At 43.2% G+C, this 21646-nt stretch overlaps 1 protein-coding gene across 1 annotated transcript in view; it reads left to right on the top strand.

The window, feature by feature from the left end:
- The first annotated feature begins 331 nt into the window (after positions 1 to 331).
- The window catches only part of LOC124775265 (probable cytochrome P450 6a13), an 82302-nt gene continuing 60987 nt past the window's right edge, over positions 332 to 21646 (top strand). Inside the window, exon 1 of the mRNA XM_047250103.1 lies at positions 332 to 1017. Coding sequence (XP_047106059.1) covers positions 692 to 1017 — 326 coding nt within the window. The 5' untranslated portion in view covers positions 332 to 691. The remainder of the gene's footprint in view (positions 1018 to 21646) is intronic.

Here is a 21646-nt window from a genome sequence, read left to right as displayed (position 1 = left end):
AACTGCGACCGTAGCAGCAGCGCGGTTCCGGACTGAAGCGCTTAGAACCGCTCGGTCACAGCGGTCGGCCGAGATACGTCATTGAGTGTGAGTTCAGAATATAAAGCGCTATTCGCGCGTAAGCTTCAATTACATTTTTTTCCAAAGTCCCTACGACCGTGTACTTTCCAACCATATGATTTCAGAGATCCTTGATAGCGTCCTACGTCGGTGCTCGTTAAGCGACTACACAAGGTCGTCCAGAGTGGGACTGCGCCGCCTCTCGCGTGCGTCATAGCATCGAGTAAATAGGCGCAAGTAGCCGACACTTGTCAAGGAGGCGAGCAGTTGGCTGGTGGACATGCGTGCCGACTACCCGGCGAGCTGCTGTGCGCGGTACGCAAATCACACTTCCTGCTCAGTCGAATAGTGCCGCTGACTCGTAGATAGAGAGTGATCGCGTTGGGAAGCGGCTGACCGCATTGTGTGCTACGAGAACTTTCCGGAACGTTTCCGTGCTTCATTCAGTATAACAAAACCTTCGCTACGAACAGCTTCACGGAAGCATGACATCATGCACATCAGTGACACCCAGGCTTTGTCAGAAGTCGCGTGTGACGGACAAATATTATGTTTTCTCCTCGCCGGTAGCGTGTGACACTCTAAATTCGAGATCCAGTGCAGTGCGACGAAAAAAACATTCAGCACGAGAATGTTGAGTGCTGTAATTGTTACTTGGGTGAGCTTGGCGCTTGTAGCCGCCGTCGCTGCCCTGTCTTACGCTTACCTCTGGTCGGTGAACAACTACTGGAAGAGACTCGGAGTGCCGGGCACGCGCCCCGAGCTGTTCTTCGGAGACACCCGTCGTGTTCTCTTCGCCACGGAGTCGTTCTCTGCTATGCTGCAGGCGCTGTACCACCAGCTGGACGGAAAGCCATTTGGTGGATTTTACATGATGATGACGCCGTGTATTATCTTGAGAGATGTCAGCCTCATCAACCGGATTCTCGTTACTGATTTCTCGCATTTCAGCGACAGGTGAGTAAAATTTTACTTCTGCACATCGCGTTCAGTGGTCATAAACATTACTTTCCTACTCCTCCTTTGCTGAATTGGTTGGAAGTAGCCTGGTTGCCAACAGTATCGATGGTAGCAGACCTACAGTCTTTTCTGCCTACTCCTTCATAGCCTTCACAATTTGAGCTATGTGCTTCAGTTTTTAACTTTCTCTGGTTCTTTTTCCACCAACATTGGTTTTAGAATCATTGGTTCGATGCGGCCCACCAGCTATTCGTCTCTTGTGTTATCCTCTTCATCTCGAAGTATCACGTGCACCTTGCCTCCTCAGTTATTTGCTGGACGTGTTAAAATCTGTCTTCCCTTGCAATTTTTAGTTTCTATAACTCCCTCTTGTACCATCGAAGTAATATGCTGATGTCTTAACACACGTCCCGTCATCAAGTCGCTTCTTCTTGTCAGTGTTTTCAACAAGTTCCTTTCTTCGCCGATTCTGCGGAGAACCTCTTCATTCCTTATCTGCTCAGTTAACTTTCAACAGCCTTCCGTAAAACCACATCTCAAACGCTTCGATTCGTTTCTCTTCTTTTCCGGTAGTATTGCAAACGTAATTCGAAAAAAAAAGAAAAAATACGCATCAGTAATGTACCGCAAAGGCTCAAAAAATGTAACAACACAATATCTAACGTAGACCGTTTTAAATAACTAGGAGATTGGACATGAAACAACGGGAAGGAAAAGACAGCAATAGAGACCAGAATAGATTTTTACGGTTTTCCTACAATCCTTGATTAAATACTGCACAATACTGTGCTCCTAACTTAAATACTCAAAAATGTTTTCTGCAGATTAAGGCCTATATTTGATAATAGAAGACTTGTTTTGACTGGGAATGTCCTCTTTGCCTGTGCAAACCTGCTTTTTTTTGTCCTCTTTGATTCATCCCATCCGAGCTGAATTCCTTAACTTCGTCTAGTTCGAGGTTCCCAGTTGATATTAAGTTCATCGCTGGTCTCATTTATGCTACTCCTCATCACTTTCGTCTTTTTCCAGTTTACTCTCACTCCATACTCTACAATCATTAAGCTGTCCATTCCATTTAGTATATTCATTAATTCTTCTTCACTTTCACTGTCGATAGCAATGCCATCAACAAATCTTATCATTGATATCCTTTCGGTCTGCATTTTAATCTCACTTTTTAATCCCTCTTTTATTTCTGTTATTGCTACTTCAGTGTGTAGACTGAACAGTAGCAGCGAAAGACTGCATCCCTGTCATACACCCTTTTTAATACGCGTGCTTCGGTTTTGGTCTTCCAGCCACATTGTTTCCTCTCGGTTCTTGTACGTATTGTGTATACATGTTGTGTATGACACGTCTTTCTCTGCAGTTTATTCCTGTTTTTCTCAGAACTTCGAACATCTTACACCATTTCACAATGCGCTGTCGAACTCTTTTTCAAGATCGACAAATCCTATGAACTTATCTTGATTTTTCTTCAGTCTTGCTTCCATTATCAAACGCAAAGTGAGAACTGCCTCTCTGGTGCCTTTACCTTTCTTAAAGCAAAACTGATTGTTATGTAACACCCTCAATTTATTTTCTATTTTTCTATATATTACTACTGTCAGCAACTAACATGCATGAGCTTTTAAGTTCATTGTACGGCAGTTTTCGCACTTATGTACGCTTGCTATTCTCGGTATTGTGTATATGATATTTTTCCGAAAGTTGGGTGGTATATTTACAGTCTCATAGACTCCAGAAACCAACTTTATTCGGCACTTCCCCCCAATGACTTTAGAAATTCCGAATGAATGTTATCTGTTCTTTCATCATCATTTGTTTGCAAGTCTTCCAGAACTCTGCTAAACATCCTTATGTCTTCCACATCGACTCCCTTTTTCTCTTATCACGCCGTCCGACAAGTCGTTCACCTCTACTGACGCACCCGTCAATTTTGGCAGTTACGTCTCCTTCCCGTCTCAGATTTATTTGTTTAATTTATCATTTTCGTGGGTCCATCATAGCCGAAGCTAGATCCTCGAGGAACGTCAGTGCATAGTTCACAGAACGCTGTGTGATAAAACAAAAACAAATGTGAGACTATACCAATAAATAACATATTACTGATAAAAGTTCTCAACTATTGTGAGCAACTACTGTACAAAATGGTACAAACCTTTCAACTTGGATTCACTTTTCACCATTCTGCTGCAAGCCTACTGAAAATGAAACCTTGTGAATAATGCACATTTTTCTGTATAGTATTTAAAGAAGTGCACTATGCTCTGTGCAAAACTTAAGGATGAAAGTAACTTTCGTATGACGTTTACTGCCAAGTAACATAGCTCGATGAAATTTGTTCAAGAAACTTGTCTTCAACAAAAATGTACTCTGGGCTGAATTCACTCCTGAGCATATGGGAAAGGAGTACAGTGTCACAATTACGTTGATCGGTGGTGAGTCAGTACACCCACTCAATATTATGCCTCCCCACACCGCAAGACGTGCGCCACTAAAACGTCTTGTTCGACAGTTTATCATGGTACGTCCAGAATTTTAGAATGTGAATGCTTTGGTGGCCCAGCTGTTATGGCGTGAGGGGCATAATGTTGCAAAGGGCTGACTTACCTTCAAATTTTGAACACAGCGCACACACTAGTCACTCTAATTGTAGCAATGTGCTCGAGGAGGTCTATAGACTTGCTAGTACCGTGGGCCGAAAACCCCTCGGTGTAACTACCTAAGAGTTGCAAGTTCAAGAATAACTTCGTACGGGATAACTCATTATTCCGAGTTGGGGTCTTCCCTGCCACAGTGCTTGCTAGATTGGACACAAAAGAACTAAGTTTCACAGAGTGCTTCCTTAACAGCGTGTAAAAATTTAACATGACATAGAGGATGCTCCACTGAAGAGCCAGCCGGAGTGGCCAAGCGGTTATAGGCGCTACAGTGTGGAACAGCGCGACCGCTACGGTCGCAGGTTCGAGTCCTGCCTCGGGCATGGATGTGTGTGATGTCCTTAGGTTCGTTAGGTTTAAGTAGTTCTAAGTTCTAGGGGACTGATGACCTCAGAATTTAAGTCACATAGTCCTCAGTGCCATTTGAAGCATTTGAATCCACTGAAGAATTTGAAGTATGGAGCCCGGGGTCAAGAAACCAGCTTAGGGAGATAGTAGGAATCAAATCACATTACTGTGTACTTTTTTATTTACATTAGTTACGGTTAACTACAAATACCACCATTGACTCAATGAACGTACCATTTGTACTGTATCTTACAAAATGTGCTGCAACTGATGGCCGTCAACCTCAATGCAAGCATGACATCTGCGAACAAGATTCTCACGCACCCTGACAAATATCACTGGTATATTTCGCAGCACATCACAGGCAGCTACAGTTCTGGTAACTTATTCCATCTCCGTATCCACTGGGGTCTCATACACAAGTGACTATAGGTATCCCCATAGGAAAAAGTCAAGGGGATTCAAATCAGGTGAACTCAAAGGCCATGGAATAGGATCTCCCCTTCCAATACAGTTCCAGGAAATACAGCATTGAGATGGTTTCGGACATCCACATTGAAATGAGGCGGTGCACCGTCATGTTGTACCCACATCCTCTCACGAACAGCCAAGGGTACGTTCTCCAACAACTCAGGTGGCTTTGCACGAACCTGAAGAACAGAGGGCCAGTCAGAAGGCCAGGTAGAAGATATGGTCCAATGAGAATGACGCCTACAATTCCGGCCTAGATATTCACAGAAAAAAGTACTTGATGGTGTGACCCTACTATGGCGCGAGGGTTTTCCTCATCCCATACATGAAAAGTCAGGCACAAGCATTCCATGAACTCGTTGAGGGTGATGTGGGTGTAATTGCTGTTCGTGGAGTACTCGCCACACACTAGTATGTGCAACGTCCATTTCACGTGCAATACGACGAGTACTGCTGCAACAAGTCCAGCACCTCGTCTTCAAAATCGGGTGTGTGAGTGGTCCTCATGTCGCCAGGTCCCTCGTTTCTTCTGTCCAATGAACCAGATTCCCGCATTCGTCGGTCGAGAGAAATCGTTCCCTGTAAAACCGTTCAACGGCAAGAGCACTGCAACTTACTTCCCCATATACAGAGTTCATGTCAATGAGTTCTGCGCAACTCTACAGGTACTACTCCATCGTATTGTACTGTACGTCTTTGACTGGGTCTGTCGTTAATTCATAACACTTTCTTTCCTAGGACAATGTAAATACGATACAACAGAGTAATGTAAACAAAACCTGGATCATAACTTCCTAGTAACCAGGCTCGTTCTCCTTGTTTCCTTAAAGGAAATAAAGAAAGTGACTAAAAAGTTAGTATAAATTTGAAAACTTAATAAACCACGGAATAATGTAGATAGAGAGGTAAAAATTGGCACACATGCTTGGAATGACATGAGGTTTTATTAGAACAAAAAAAAACACCCCATATTGCTAGATGCGTGAAATATCTCTTGCGCGAGTCGTTTGGTGATGATCGTGTGCTCAGCCGTCACTTTCGCCATGCTTGGCCTCCCAGGTCCCCAGACCTCAGTCCGTGCGATTATTGGCTTTGGGGTTACTTGAAGTCGCAAGTGTATCGTTCAAAATATGGCTCTGAGTACTATGGGACTCAACTTCTGAGGTCATCAGTCCCCTAGAACTTAGAACTACTTAAACCTAACTAACCTAAGGACATCACACACAACCATGCCCGAGGCAGGATTCGAACCTGCGGCCGTAGCGGTCTCACGGTTCCAGACTGTAGAGCCTAGAACCGCCCGGAAATGTATCGCGATCGACCGACATCTCTAGGGATGCTGAAAGACAACATCTGACGCCAGTGCCTCACCATAACTCCGGACATGCTTTACAGTGCTGTTCACAACATTATTCCTCGACTACAGCTGTTGTTGAGGAACGATGGTGGACATATTGATTTTGATCACCCGGAAAATAAACAGCACAGTACTTATGAACTTGTAGGCATGTTAGTTGTAAATAAGCTGGAAAACAGTAATGCTAGACAAGGCGGTATACAAGTTTACTTCCATAACTCCTTAAGCTGGCTTCTATGATCGCATGTTCCTTACCTCAAGTTATATATCTGTACACTCTTACGCAAACACACTGTGTAAAGGCCAGCTCCATATTTTTCGAGCCGAAATGAAGATGAGTAAAAAGAGAAAAAGTTACATGACCGAAGTCTTAAGGGCGGGCCTCCATCAGATCACGTGGACCGCGTGCCGCGGTCTGTGCCTTCCTGCTGTACTCCTTCCCCACGTGCGTCTTTTCGGGGAGCATTCGGCCCTCATTTTTACGCGTGACAATGCAGGACTGCATCGAACAGCGCAATTGCAGGAACTTCTGAAACGACGGGATATTCGACGAATGGATTCCCCCGCCCGTCCCCCCGACTTAAATCTTATCTAACACGTATGGGATGTGCTGGTGAGACATATTGCAGCACGTTCACATGCGCAAGCGATCTCCTAACATTTGCCAACCCCGCCGGTGGAGGAATGGGATCCTACCACTAAAGCTACTTAACAAACTTGTGGCCAGTGTGGGAGCGCGTTGCTGGACACGCATTGCCGCCGGTGGTGCTCATACATCCTATTAAGGAATATGTCCCGCCTTTTGAAATGTCCAGGGGTCCATCATAAATCGCAGCTCTTCCGTGTAATCATTGTCTTTGTATGAAATTTTCATTTCTATTCCTTTCACTGGGGATTTCTTTCAGTAACATTCTGCACCATACTGTAGTAGTTCTTCCTTTGTGTGATCCAAGTTTCATGGAGCTACACTACTGGCCAATAAAATTGCTACACCAAGAAGAAATGCAGATGATAAACGGGTATTCATTGGGCAAATATAGTATACTAGAACTGACATGTGATTACATTTTCACGCAATTTTCGCGCAATTTGGGTGCATAGATCCTGAGAAATCAGTGCCCAGAACAACCACCTCTGGCCGTAATAACGGCCGTGATACGCCTGGGCATTGAGTGAAACTGAGATTGGATGGCGTGTACAGGTAAAGTTGTCCATGCAGCTTCAACACGATACCACAGTTCATCAAGAGTAGTGCTGGCGTATTGTGACGAGCCAGACTTTTCAATTGGTGAGAGATCTGGAGAATGTGCTGGCCAGGGCAGCAGTCGAACATTTTCTGTATCCAGAACGGCCCGTACCTGCAACATGTGGTCGTGCATTATCCTGCTGAAATGTGGGGTTTCCCAGGGATGGAATGAAGGGTAGAGCCATGGGTCGTAACACATCTGAAATGTAACGTCCACTGTTCAAAGTGCCGTCAATGCGAACAAGAGGTGACCGAGACGTGCAACCAATGGCAGCCCATACCATCACGCCGGGTGATACGCTAGTATGGCGAAGACGAATACACGCTTCCAATGTGTGTTCACCGCGATGTCGCCAAACAACGGATGTGACCATCATGGTGCTGTAAACAGAACCTGGATTCATCCGAAAAGATGACGTTTTGCCATTCGTGCACCCAGGTTCGACGTTGAGTACACCATTGCAGGCGCTCCTGTCTGTGATACAGCGTCAAGGGTTACCGCAGCCATGGTCTCCGAGCTGATAGTCCATGCCGCTACAAACGTCGTCGAACTGTTCGTGCAGATGGTTGTTGTCTTGCAGACGTCCGCATCTGTTGACTCAAGGATCGAGACGTGGCTGCACGATCCGTTACAGCCATGCGGATAAGATGCCTGTCATCTCGACTGCTAGTGATACGAGGTCGTTGGGATCCAGCACGGCGTTCCGTATTACCCTCCTGAGCCCACCGATTACATAGTCTGCTAACAGTCATTGGATCTCGACCAACGCGAGTAGCTATGTCACGATACGATAAGCCGCAATCGCGATAGGCTACAATCCGACCTTTATCAAAGTCGGAAACGTGATGATACGCATTTCTCCTCCTTACACGAGGCATTTCAACAACGTTTCATAGCACACTGGACTCGCATTCGGGAAGATGACGGTTCAATCCCGCGTCCGGCCATCCTGATTTAGGTTTTCCGTGATTTCCCTAAATCACTCCAGGCAAATTCCGGGATGGTTCCTTTGAAAGGGAGCGGCCGACTTCCTTCTCCATCCTTCCCTAATCCGATGAGACCGATGACCTCGCTGTTTGGTCTCTTCCCCCAAACCAACCAACCAACACCGTTTCACCAGGCAACGCCGGTCAGTTGCTGTTTGTGTATGAGAAATCGGTTGGAAACTTTCCTCATGCCAGTACGTTGTAGGTGTCGCCACCGGCGCCAACCTTATGTGAATGCTCTGAAAAGCTAATCATTTGCATATTAAAGCATCTTCTTCCTGTCGGTTAAATTTCGCGTCTGTAGCACGTCATCTTCTCGGTGTAGCAATTTTAATGGCCAGTAGTGTATGGTACTTGGCAGTGACACATCATGCGGAAGTTACTTTCACCCTTAAGTTTTACACACCAATGTACACTGCCGAAAAAGAAAATTGGTACGCCTCTTTAGAGGTTTCCAATTCACTCAATGTTTATTGCTACAACAGTGCACATGGATTACGTGAAACTATTACGTTTACAGATCAATAGAACAAGCGTTTCTAAGGTAACAGATATCGACCCATACTGAAACACCGGTATCAGTACGTGGTGTAGACTCCACCAGCGCCAATGCAGGCGATGACTCTGGCATCCAGTGGTCGTACAGATATCGAATACTGTCCTGGGGTATGTTATGCCACCCCTATTCGAATTGTTCATGTAGTTCTGTAGGTGTTGTTGGTTGAGAAATTATACGAGTCACTTCTCATCAAATCATATCCAACACGTACTCGATTCGAGACATGTCTGGAGATTGTGGTGACCAGGGTAGTTGCTGCATTTCTGACAGAGCACGTTGAGTTTGACAAACAGTGTATGGGCAGCATTGTTGGAACAACATATCACCTTCCGTTTGCAAGAACTGCAGAAGAACGGGTCTAAAAACATTCTAGATCTCTCGGGCGCTGGTTCGTACACCTTCATACACACCGGGGGGGGAACTAGAGTTGTGTGTTGCAATTCTCCGAAAGGACCATCCTGCCATTCGGAAGGCCACAGTTTGACCCCTTTGAAACTCAAGTCAGTTGGCTGTAGGAAGGACGAGTGTGCCTCCGTGGCATGGTTGCCTCCTTGCTTTACACGTTTGCACCACACCTGAGCCTTCTGGCTGTGAGCATTCCCTGTTAAAGGGTAGACACAGGTGGCGCTCTCATAGCTATGCCAGTTATCGGTCGGCGTACGACGTTCAAATCGTTATCAATTTATCTACTATCCCCTAGGTGGCAAATGGCCATCGGATCAAAATAGACGTCGTCTGTACAGGTGTACTAATTTTTTCCTGGAGTGTATTATACAAGTCCATATTATTTTTATGCCTTTCGTTCACTGAATGAATGTTGTAGTTCCTTCTCAAAAAGTCAAAAGTGTCAACTACAAATTGCATGGTGGCACATACGTACGAGGATGACAGAGTTAGCACTCCGGGACACCTGAGCAACGGCCTGCAGGAAACTCGCGAACTGATCTACATCTATGTGATTACTCTGTTATTCACAATAAAGTGCCTGGCAGAGGGTTCAGTGAACCACCTTCAAGCTATATCTCTACCATTCCACCCTCGAATGGCGCAGGAAAGACGTGCACTTAAATTTTTATGTGCGATCCCTGATTTATTATATCGTGATGATCATTTCTCCCTATGTAAGTGGGAGCCAAAAGAATGTTTTCGCAATCGGAGGAGAAAACTGGTGATTGAAATTTCATGAGATGATCCCGTCGCAACGAAAAACGCCTTTGTTTTAATGATTGCCTCTCCAATTCACGTATCATGTCTGTGGCACTATCTCCACTATCTCGCTATAATACAAAATGAGCTCCCTTCGTTGTACTTTTTCGATGTCATCCGTGTCCCATCTGATGCGGATCCACACAGCACAGCAATACTCCAGAATACGGCGAACAAGCGTGGTGCAAGCAGTTTCTTTAGTAGACCTGTTGCACGTTCTAAGTGTTCTGTCAATGAATCGCAGTCTTTGGTTTGTTCTACCCACAACATTATCTATGTAATCATCCCACTTTAGGCTATTTGTAAGTGTAATCCCTAAGTATTTAGTTGAATTTACAGCCTTCAGATTTGCGTAATCGAAATTTAGCGGTTTTCTTTTAGTTCTCATGTGAATAACTTCACACTTTTCTTTATTCAGGGTCAATAGCCACTTTTCGCACCATACAGATATCTTTCCTAAATCATTTTGCAATAATTTTTAGTTATCTGATGACTTTACCATACCCTAAATGACAGTATCATCTGCAAACAATCTAAGACGGCTACTCAGATTGTCTCCTATGTCGTTAATATAGATCAGAAACAATAGAGGGCCTATAGCACTTACTTGTGGAAAGCCGGATATTACTTCTGTTTTATTCGATGACCATTACTACGAACTGTGACCTTTCTGACAGGAAATCACGAATCCAGTCGCAGAACTGAGACTATATTCCATAGGCACGCAGTTTGGTTAGAAGACGCTTGTGAGGAACTGTATCGAAAGCCTTCTGGAAATTTAAAAATATGGAATTAATTTGACATTCCCTCTCGGTAGTACTCATTACTTCATGAATATGAAGAGATAGCTGTGTTCCGCAAGAACGATATTTTCTGAATCCGTGGTGACCATGTGTCAATAAATCGTTTTCTTCGAGGTACTTCATAATGTTCGAATACAGTATATGTTCCAAAACCCTACTGCAAATCGACGCTAGTGATATGGACCTGTAATTCAGCGGATAACTCCTACTTCCTTTTTTGGGTATTGGTGTGACTTGAACGATTTTCCAGTCTTTAGGTACGGATCATTCTGTGAGAGAGCGGTTGTATAAAGTTGCTACATATGGAGCTATTGTATCAGCATACTCTGAGAGGAACCTGACTGGTACACAATCTGGGCCGGAGGCCTTGCCTTTGTTAAGTGATTTAAGCTGCTTTGTTACACCGAGGATATCTACTTCTACGTTTCTCATCTTGGCAGGTGTTCTTGATTGGAATTCTGGAATATTTACTTCGTCTTCTTTGGTGAAGGAGTTTCGGGGAACCGTGTTTAATATCTCTGCTTTAGTGGCACTGTCATCAGTGAAGGTATTGATTACATCTTGCCACTGGTGTGCTTTATGTATGACCAAAATCTATTTGGGTTTTCTGCCAGATTTCGAGACAGAATTTCGTTGTGGAAATTATTAAAAGCATCTCGCATTGAAATACGCGCAATATTTCGAACTTCTTGACGATTTTGCGTTCTTTTAAATTTGGTATGCTTTTTACGCTGCGATCTGACCCGCTTTGTGTACCATGGGGAATCAGTACCATTACTTATTAATTTATGTGGTATATATCTCTCAATTTCTGTCACTGAAATCATTCCACAACTTTTCTACGCTTACATGATCAGATCGGAAGGAGTGAAGACAGTCTCTTAAATCGGCGTTAAGAGCATTTTTAACAACTTTTTAAAATAGATATACTTTGCGTTTCTTTTTTATGGTTGTAGGTGTTACGGTTTTCAGCCTAGCAGCAACTGCCTTGTGGTGGCTAATACTGTATTCGCCACGATACTCACAATTTGTCCAGGATTATTTGTTGCTAAGAGGTCAAGTATGCTTTTGCAACTATTTACGCTTCGACTGGGCTCATGAACTAATTGTTCAAAATAATTTTCTAAGCAAGCATTCAGTACAATTTCGGATGACGTTTTATACCTGCCGCCGCCTTTAAACGTATAATTTTTCCAGCCTATCGAAGGTAGATTAAAGACACCACCGACTATAACTGTATGAGTGGGGTATCTATCTGGAATGAGTTTTCTTGGAACTGTTCAGCAACTATTTCTTCCAATTCGGGGGTCGGTAAAACGATCCAATTAATAGTTCAGTCCTATTGTCAAGTATAACCTCTATCAATACTATTTCGCAGGAACTATCTACTTCAATTTCACTACGAAGCAAATACTTCTGACAGCAATAAATATTCCACCACCAACTATATTTACTCTATCCTTTCTGAACACTGTTAGGTCGTTCGAAAAAATTTCGGCTGAACTTACTTGCGGCTTTAGCCAGCTCTCTGTACCTACAACTACTTGAGCTTTAGTGCTTTTATTAGGGCTTGGAGCTCTGGTTCTTTCCCAACACAGCTACGGTAATTTACAACTACGATACCGATCGTTTCTGCAACTACCTTACTGTGTTTCACCTACCCACTTTTAGACGGACGCTCTTTCTGTGGTTCCCTGGTACCCTCTAACCTAAAAAACTGCCCAGTCCCTTCCACACAGGCCCCGCTACCCGTGTAGCTGCATCTTGTGTGTAGTGGACTCCTGACCTATTAAGCGGAACCAGGAAACCCACCACCCGATGGCTCAAGTCAAGGAATCTGCAGCCTACACGGTCACAGAACCGCCTGGTCCTCTGATTCAGACTCTCCACTCGGCTATGCACGAAAGGACCACAGTGGGTTCTATCGACGATGCTGCAGATGGTGAAATCCGCCTTAATCTCGGAAGCAAGACTGGCAGTCTTTACCATTTCCGCTAGCCGCCCGAAAGCAGAGAGAATCTCCTCCAGTCCAAAGCGACACACGTCATTGATACCGATCATTGGTACCGACATGTGCCACCACCTGCAGTTGGCTGCACACTGTACTCTTCATGGCATCCGGAAGCACCCTTTGCACATCCGGAATGACTCCCCCCGGTATGCACACGGAGTGCACACTGGCTTCCTATCCCTCCTGATACCGTAGACCAGTCTGACCACACTTTTCTGAGCTGAGAACATTCTTGACGAGCATTCTTGATGAGTGCTTAGAGTTGTCCCAAACGCATCGAGATAATAGAGAGAAGTTGAGTGAAGTAAACATGCCTTCGCGTTTCATTGTCAGAAAGAGTGGATATTGTTTGAGATATGAACAGTAGTTTAAACCCTTTGTAATGATGTTCAATAAATTCCTCTTCTCTCTTGTAAGGTCTTCAACATTTGGGATGTGATCACTCCACTGGACTTTCAGGATGCGTCTTAAACGCGCATCTCAAGTGAATATAGTTGTTTCCTTTTCTTAGCACCCAGATCCTAGATCTTACAGTACGCACTTCCATTCTCCAAACAAATGCTTTCAGAAATCTTTTACCGATTCAAAGGCTGCTATTTGCCGAACATAATACTCTCTCATTTTTACTCTGTTCGCCGGAGCAGTTTTGTTACTTAAACCCTCTTTCTTTCTTCCATCTCAATTGATATTGCTCCCTCAATAAGTAAATGAGTCAACTTTAAACAACTTATCATATACATCTATTCGGGCTTCGTTTTTTCCTTTTTCCTCAGAGACCATCAACTTCCTTTTAGGGTCGTTTGTTTTCATGTTGTAATTAAAGCACCATACCTCAGCAGGGATAAAATGGAGCGAGTGGTAGGTTATCTACAACTAGCAGAGAAACTATACCGCAGTTAAAAGAGTTGGGGGACGTGAAAGAAAGGTAATAATTGAGGATGGAATGAGACACGGTTGTAATCCATCCTCCATGTTATTTGATCTGTGCAAATAAACGGCTATGAAGGAAACAGTGAGAAATTAGGAGTTAAATTCGGGGAGAAAAAATAAATCCTTTAGGATTTGTCGATGTCATTTGAATTTTGTAAGAGACGTAAAGGATTGAAAGAGCAGGTGAATGGAACGGGTAGAGTTTTGGATAAAATGTAAAAAGGTGACACGTGTAAGAGTAATGTGCAGAAAATGAAAGGTAATTGAATTAAATCAGGTGATGCTGAAGGAGCTAAAAAGTGGATGTATGTGGCAGGCTGAAAATAATGGGTAGGTTTTCGTATTTGGTCAGCATGATAAGTGAAATATAACTGATAGCTGCTACTAATCACTAACGAAATATTTTCTCGAACCTTCTGAGGCTCATATTCAGATGAGGCGTGCAAAAGTTACATTATACAAGTTTTCAGACTGATGATGGGATGGGTACTAGAGGTTTTTTCTCACGGAATTATCAATGGTTAAACCAAATTGGCAGACTCAATTAGTCATTTAGTCATTACCTTTCAGCCGAAGAATTGAGCACTATTCACTATTCGTTACTGTTGTTCTGTAAACAGTGAATGCCAACAGAAACCGGCCAGCATCCAGAATGTACTTCAGTTGTACACACGATACTGGAAGTAATGAACGGAACACTGATTATGCACGTCTCTGGAAATTTTTAAAAATATGATGCAGACAGTAGGGCGGTCTAACGATGACCCTAAATAATGAAAAGTTTGAGGTCATCCACATGAGTGATAAAAGGAATTCGTTAAACTTCGGTTACACGATAAATCAGTCGAATCTAAAGGCTGTAAATTCAACTAAATACGTAGGAATTATAATTACGAACAACTTAAATTGGAAGGAACACATAGAAAATGTTGTGGGTAAGGCTAACCAAAGACTCCGTTTTATTGGTAGGACAGTTAGAAAATGTAACAGATCTACTAAGGTAACTGCCTACACTACGCTTGTCCGTCCTCCTTTATAATACTGCTACGTGGTGGGGGATCCTTACCAGATAGCTCTGACAGAGTACATCGAAAAAGTTCAAAGAAGGGCAGCACGTTTTGTATTATCGCGAAATATGGGAGAGAGTGTCACTGAAATGATACGGGACTTGGGCTGGATATCTTTAAAAGAATTGCGACGGAATGTTCTCACGAAATTCCAATCACCAACTTTCTACTCCAAATGCGAAAATATTTTTTTGACACCGACCTACATAGGGAGAAACGATCGCCACGATAAAATAAGGGAAATCAGAGCTCGTATGGAAAGATATAGGTGTTCATTCTTTCTGCGCGATATATGAGATTGGAATAATGGAGAATTGTGAAGGTGGTTTGATGAACCCTCTGCCAGGCACTTAAATGTGATTTGCAGAATATCCATGTAGATATAGATGTAGAATGTGTTATGGTGGAACGTATAGCGTCTGAGAAGACCACAAAGAAAAGATTATATAATGTTTCAATTCAGTGGATGTTTCAATGTCAATGCCCTCATTATCAGGTGAATTTCGTAGCTTTTACCTAGGGCCCTTAATTTTTGGAAGACATTGTTGAGAATAAAGCACATATTACATTGTAGGCCAATCATCGACCGCGGGAATACCACAAAAGAAAAGAATAGAAGCGTCTGCGATGTGATATTACAACTGACTGCTGAAAATGGTGATCTCATTAGTAAACGGCACCTAGCCTCAGCTGCAGGCTGCCTGTCTAGAGGCACCCAGGGAATCAAAATTTTGACTATCAATGTTTCACACACTTCTTGGCCGAATTCAAAAATTTAAAATGGTGTCGTGATCTACTACTTAAGAAGTATAATCTTATGTTAAATGGTTGACACATTAAGGCAGGTATTATAATAAAAACTGTGTATGTCTCTTGAGGCAACGTAACTCATCTGGCACAAAACCCAGACTACAGGGTGAGTCACTAAGTATTGCCACCAAGAATAACTCCGAAAGAATGATAGGAGCTGAAAAGTTTGTGGGACAAAAGTTGCATGGGACAACGGCCAACCTGACACATCGCTTCAGAGATATGGTCAACTTTTTTTTTTTTTTAATGTGATGCAATAGTTTGGTACTTATTTTGTGATAGCGGCTATCGAGGCGAATCTAGTGATGAGTAACAGTAAGGCTTTTGAAGGTCAACGAAGGTCAGAAAGGTGGCATGAACGTCCATTTACAGAAGGAGTTCGAAGTGAAGACTGTTGGTATCAGGGCAGTGCTGGAATCTTCTTATCATGGATTGAGTGATATTCCCTATCACTTCGGCATTTAACGAAGAACACCCTCTGGCAATTCTCTCTCGTATATCGTGCAAACAGTAAATATTCAGACAGTTCGGCGTATCCATCTAATGTGCCATTGACATGTAAAGAGCATTTGACGGTTTCGCAATACAGCACTAATAGGAACGGTAAGACTAGTATCGTCGTCGAATCAAGCGAATGTGAATGATGTATTCCTTCGAACTTCTCATTTACGGGGAGTGTCAACGAAATTCAGTGAGTACTAGAGACTTACACACCGAAAGATATCTTGAACGTACCCGTCCTACAGGTCGTACATTTAAATATGTGTATGATAAAATGAGAACAACTGGATCTTTAACGCATCGGTAACATATCCGGCAAAGGAAAGCGACTGCCGAGGAAACGAAAAAGTGTGCTCTAGCCACTGTGGTACGAGATCCTTGTGATAGTTCGCGTAAAATCGCAAGGGAATCTGGTATGAGGCAGAGTAGTGTTGTTCGTGTTCTGCGTCGCCATAATTCCTACCATATCAGTCCCCACCAAGAATTAACTGGTACGGATTGTATGCGTCGCATTAAATTCTGCTGATGGGCTCAACTTAAGATTCAGAGGTATGAAACATTTATTAATTTGTTTGTATTTACTGACGAGACTACATTCACGAAACATGGGAATATTAATTTGCATAACATGCGTTACTGGGCAACTGAAAATCCATGTTGGCTGCTGCAAGTTGCACACCAAAAACCGTGGTCGGTGAATGTATGGTGTGGGATTCTGGGAGACAGAATTATAGGCCCCTATTTCATCGAAGGCAATCTTAATGGTAGGACATTCCTGCAAGAAACATTAGGTGTGTTATTGGAAGAAAAACCTTTAGGAACAAGCAACAGAATGTTGTATCAACACGATGGGTGTCCGGCACATTTTTCGCTGATGGCCAGAAATGAGTTGCAGGGACAATTCCCAAATCGTTGGACTGGACGCGGAGGAGATTTGTCGTGGACGGCTCGTTCTCCAGACTTGACGCCTCTGGATTTTTTCTTATGGGGATTCGTAAAAGACATTGTCTATAAAGACGTTCCAACTACACCTGAAGATATGCGAGAGAGAAGTGTCAGAGCATGTGTTTCGAATGAGTGCCGATGTGATAAGGAATACCACTCAATCCATGATAAGAAGATTGCAGTACTGCATTGATACTGTTTTTGATAATTGCATTGATGATACCAGTGGTCATCACTTCGAACACCTTCTGTAAATTGACGTTCATGCCACCTTTGTGACCTTCGTTGACCTTCAAAGACCTTACTGTTACACATCACTGGATTCCTCTCTATAGTCGCTATCAGAATGTATGTACCAAACTATAGCATCCCTATTTAAAAAAACAAAGTTGACCTTCATATCTGTGAAGCGTCCCCACCGAGCACCAAAAAAAAAAACGTCATATTATGGCCCCCGTTGTCCCATGCAACTTTTGTCCCACAAACTTCTCAGCTCCTATCATGCTTTCGGAGTTATTCTTGGTGGCAATAGCTAGTGACTTAGCGTGTATATTCACCCCGTATTTGAGAGTCAGAGCACTTAGCGACATGTAACAAACTTCATACGAAAGATACGAAAGTTCGAATTGTCACGAAACTTTTTCTCGTTGATTCACCCCTTTCCCACAAAACGGCGAAAGAAGAAAATTTCACCGCTTACTACATTTTCGCTGTGTCTTCATTATAACTGCAGCATCAGGCACGCAGTTTTAATGCATTACTTCCTGACTACTTACTCTATTAATAATTCATTCGGCGTACAGTATCCACATATGTCACTAAATGTACTTGGAAAATTATATCATTGTATGACACATATTTCAGGAGATGACGATATAAACATTCAGATGCTTGATAAAACTACCTTTTGTTTAAAATGGGACGCTAATTGTCAAGACTGCACTCATAAAGCGTATGACAATGAGAGCACTTATCGACTTCCAGCAAACTTGATACATAATTTCAATCCTTTTCAAAACTTTCTCTCGCTTACCTGCTTAAAGTGAAATGTGTAACACATTAATGTATTGAAAAAAAGAAGTCTGAAGTTGTTTTATATGCTGGAGGTCAGTTCTGTAAGGAACTATAGATTTACTGGTAAGAAAAGGAAATTACGCTCTCCGGAGAAACGGCAAGAAAAGGAATATATAGAAAACACAGACCAGTAGAAGGAACAGGAATGTAGGACATGTCTTAAGACATCAGGGAATAAGTACGATCGTACTTGAGAGAGTCGTCGGGTCCAAAATATTAGGGGAAGACAGAGACTTTAAAGATATAAAATAATCGACGATACTGTATGTAAGTAGTACTCTGAAATGAAGAACTTGGCGCAGATGATAAGTCGTGGAGAGACTGCCTTGTAACAGTTACAAAAATGTCGAAGAAGAAAAAAACTGCTTGTTAAGGCGACGACTGCATTTCAGGCTACTTATTGTAGGTGTTGTACGTGCTGGCGCCACATTCACCAGCCGTTGAGGTCGAGCGGTTCTAGGCGCTACAGCCTGGAAGCGTGCGAACGCTACGGTCCCAGGTTCGAATCCTGCCTCGGGCATGGATGTGTGTTACGCCCTTAGGTTAGTTAAATTTAAGTAGTTCTAAGTTCTAGGGGACTGATGGCTTCAGATGTTAAGTCCCATAGTGCTCAGAGCCATTTGAAGCATTTGGCGCCACATTCGACGACGGTCTATCGTAATTCCAGGATACTGAGTCGTGAAGAGCCACTCAAAAGGACTTCCCGCGATGGTAATGGGTTGCAGGACTACAGGAATAGTGTGGCATATGAGTGCCAAGGTCTGTGTCTAGGAAGCACTCAGCTGAAGAGGGCACTTAACTTCTCAAGTCGTCACAAGAGAGCTGCGCTGAACGATGTTTGCATTCATGTCGCGTCTGAAGGTTGCTGTATCATCAGAGTACACTGTAGACTGTGCGCAGTCAGTTGTAGGCGCGTCTGCGATATACTGCACGTACATGATCGGTCGCAGAATTGAACCCTGTGGAACACCGGTGCTGATTATCTACAATCGCTCAATAGTTGGAAGACGTCTAAGTCGGATGAGATATCTGTGGGTCTCTAAGGAGGTTACAAGAAAGAAGTTGCTCCTTTCAAGGAGCAGTTTATCGTAGGTCGTTTGAGTAACGAAGGGAACGGAGTACTTGAAAAAAAAAAGAGTGCAGCCATTCCCGTGTATAAGAAAGGTCGTTGGGCGGGTGCACATAATTGTACGCAAATATCGCTGACGTCAGTCTGTTGTAAAGTTATGGTACCTGTTTCATGCTAACGCATCATAACGTTTCTCCTCCATACAAATTCCGCGAAAAAAGTGATCTTGCGTAACTCAGCTGGCTCTGTTCGTCCATGAGATTCAAAGTCTTGCATACAAAAGCGCCCTGCTTGAGGCCGTCTTCCTTGACTTTCTGGAGGCATTCGATGCAGTTCTGCGCTATAGTTCGTGAGCGAAATACGAGTTCATAGATCCGGGACCTCCTAACAAGCGGAACGCAACACGTTCTATCGCAAAACAAAATCGGCAGATGTGAAGGTAATTTCCTAAGTAACCAAAGAGAGTACTGTAGGACTGTTACTGATTCAAATAAATATAAATCATTTAGTCGATGATGCTGGAAGCTACATGAGTGTTTGCAGACGATACTGTTATGATGATAATCATGTTTCCTTTGTTGTGCACTCAACTGCGCGGTCATCAGCGCCCATGCATAGTCCCAATTTTTATACGGCACATTTTTTGTCACAATCCAATCTAGTCACTGTCACAAATGATGATGATTATGATGACATGATGAGGACAACACAAACACCCAGTCCTCGGGCAGAGAAAATACCCAACCGGGCCGGGAATCGTAACCGGGACCCCGTGATCCAGAGGCAGCAACGCTAGCCACTAGACCACGAGCTGCGAACGATACTGTTATCTGTAGAAAACTGAAGACTGCAGCGAAATGCAGGAAGACGTGCAGAGACCGATGACTGTCGCGTGGACTAGCAGTTGTGCCTAAACGTAAACATAATTAGTGTGCTGTAAGTAAACAGGAGAATGGATCCACTGCTATTCGATTAACCTATTGAAATGCGTTACTGCTGAAGGTAACATCCGTAAAATACCTAAGAGTAACCGTCCAGAGCGACCTAAAGTAGACTGCGTAAAACTGACTATACAGATTGCAGATGCAGATTCCTCAGGAAGTGTAATTCAAGCACGAAAGAAGTAACATACAAAACACTTGTAAGACCAGCTCTTGAGAATTGCTCAATATGTATATATGCAGGCTGACGCTATGGATGAAAACTTGTACCAAGGCCGAGGCATCAGTCTGCATATACAGCGTGGTCCATTGATAGTGACCGGGCCAAATTTCTCACGAAATAAGCGTCAAACGAAAAAACTACAAAGAACGAAACTTGTCTTACTTGAAAGGGGAAACCAGATGGCGCCATGGTTGGCCCGCTAGATGGCGCTGCCATAGGTAAAACGGATATCAACATAGGTACAAAGAAGGTAGCTGCGAAGAAACCATGGGTAACAGAAGAAATACTTCAGTTGATTGATGAAAGGAGGAAGTACAAACATGTTCCGGGAAAATCAGGAATACAGAAATACAAGTCGCTGAGGAATGAAATAAATAGGAAGTGCAGGGAAGCTAAGACGAAATGGCTGCAGGAAAAATGTGAAGACATCGAAAAAGATATGATTGTCGGAAGGACAGACTCAGCTTACAGGAAAGTCAAAACAACCTTTGGTGACATTAAAAGCAACGGTGGTAACATTAAGATTGCAGCGGGAATTCCACTGTTAAATGCAGGGGAGAGAGCAGATAGATGGAAAGAATAAATTGAAAGCCTCTATGAGGGTGAAGATTTGTCTGATGTGATAGAAGAAGAAACAGGAGTCGATTTAGAAGACATAGGGGATCCAGTATTAGAATCGGAATTTAAAAGAGCTTGGGAGGACTTACGGTCAAATAAGGCAGAAGGGATAGATAACATTCCATCAGAATTTCTAAAATCATTGGGGGAAGTGGCAACAAAACGACTATTCACGTTGGTGTGTAGAATATATGAGTCTGGCGACATACCATCTGACTTTCGGAAAAGCATCATCCACACAATTCCGAAGACGGCAAGAGCTGACAAGTGCGAGAATTATCGTACAATCAGCTTAACAGCTCATGCATCGAAGCTGCTTATAAGAATAATATACAGAAGAATGGAAAAGAAAATTGAGAATGCGCTAGGTGACGATCAGTTTGGCTTTAGGAAAAGTAAAGGGACGAGAGAGGCAATTCTGACGTTACGGCTAATAATGGAAGCAAGGCTAAAGAAAAATCAAGACACTTTCATAGGATTTGTCGACCTGGAAAAAGCGTTCGACAATATAAAATGGTGCAAGCTGTTCGAGATTCTGAAAAAAGTAGGGGTAAGCTATAGGGAGAAACGGGTCATATACAATATGTACAACAACCAAGAGGGAATAATAAGAGTGGACGATCAAGAACGAAGTGCTCGTATTAAGAAGGGTGTAAGACAAGGCTGTAGCTTTTCGCCCCTACTCTTCAATCTGTACATCGAGGAAGCAATGATCGAAATAAAAGAAAGGTTCAGGAGTGGAATTAAAATACAAGGTGAAAGGATATCAATGATACGATTCGCTGATGACATTGCTA

The sequence above is a fragment of the Schistocerca piceifrons genome, chromosome 2 (genome assembly GCF_021461385.2).
Source record: "Schistocerca piceifrons isolate TAMUIC-IGC-003096 chromosome 2, iqSchPice1.1, whole genome shotgun sequence".
In the NCBI taxonomy this organism is placed as follows: Eukaryota; Metazoa; Arthropoda; class Insecta; order Orthoptera; family Acrididae; genus Schistocerca; species Schistocerca piceifrons.
The sequence above is the reverse complement of the archived record's forward strand: the minus strand, read 5'-3'. Positions and strand labels throughout refer to the sequence as shown.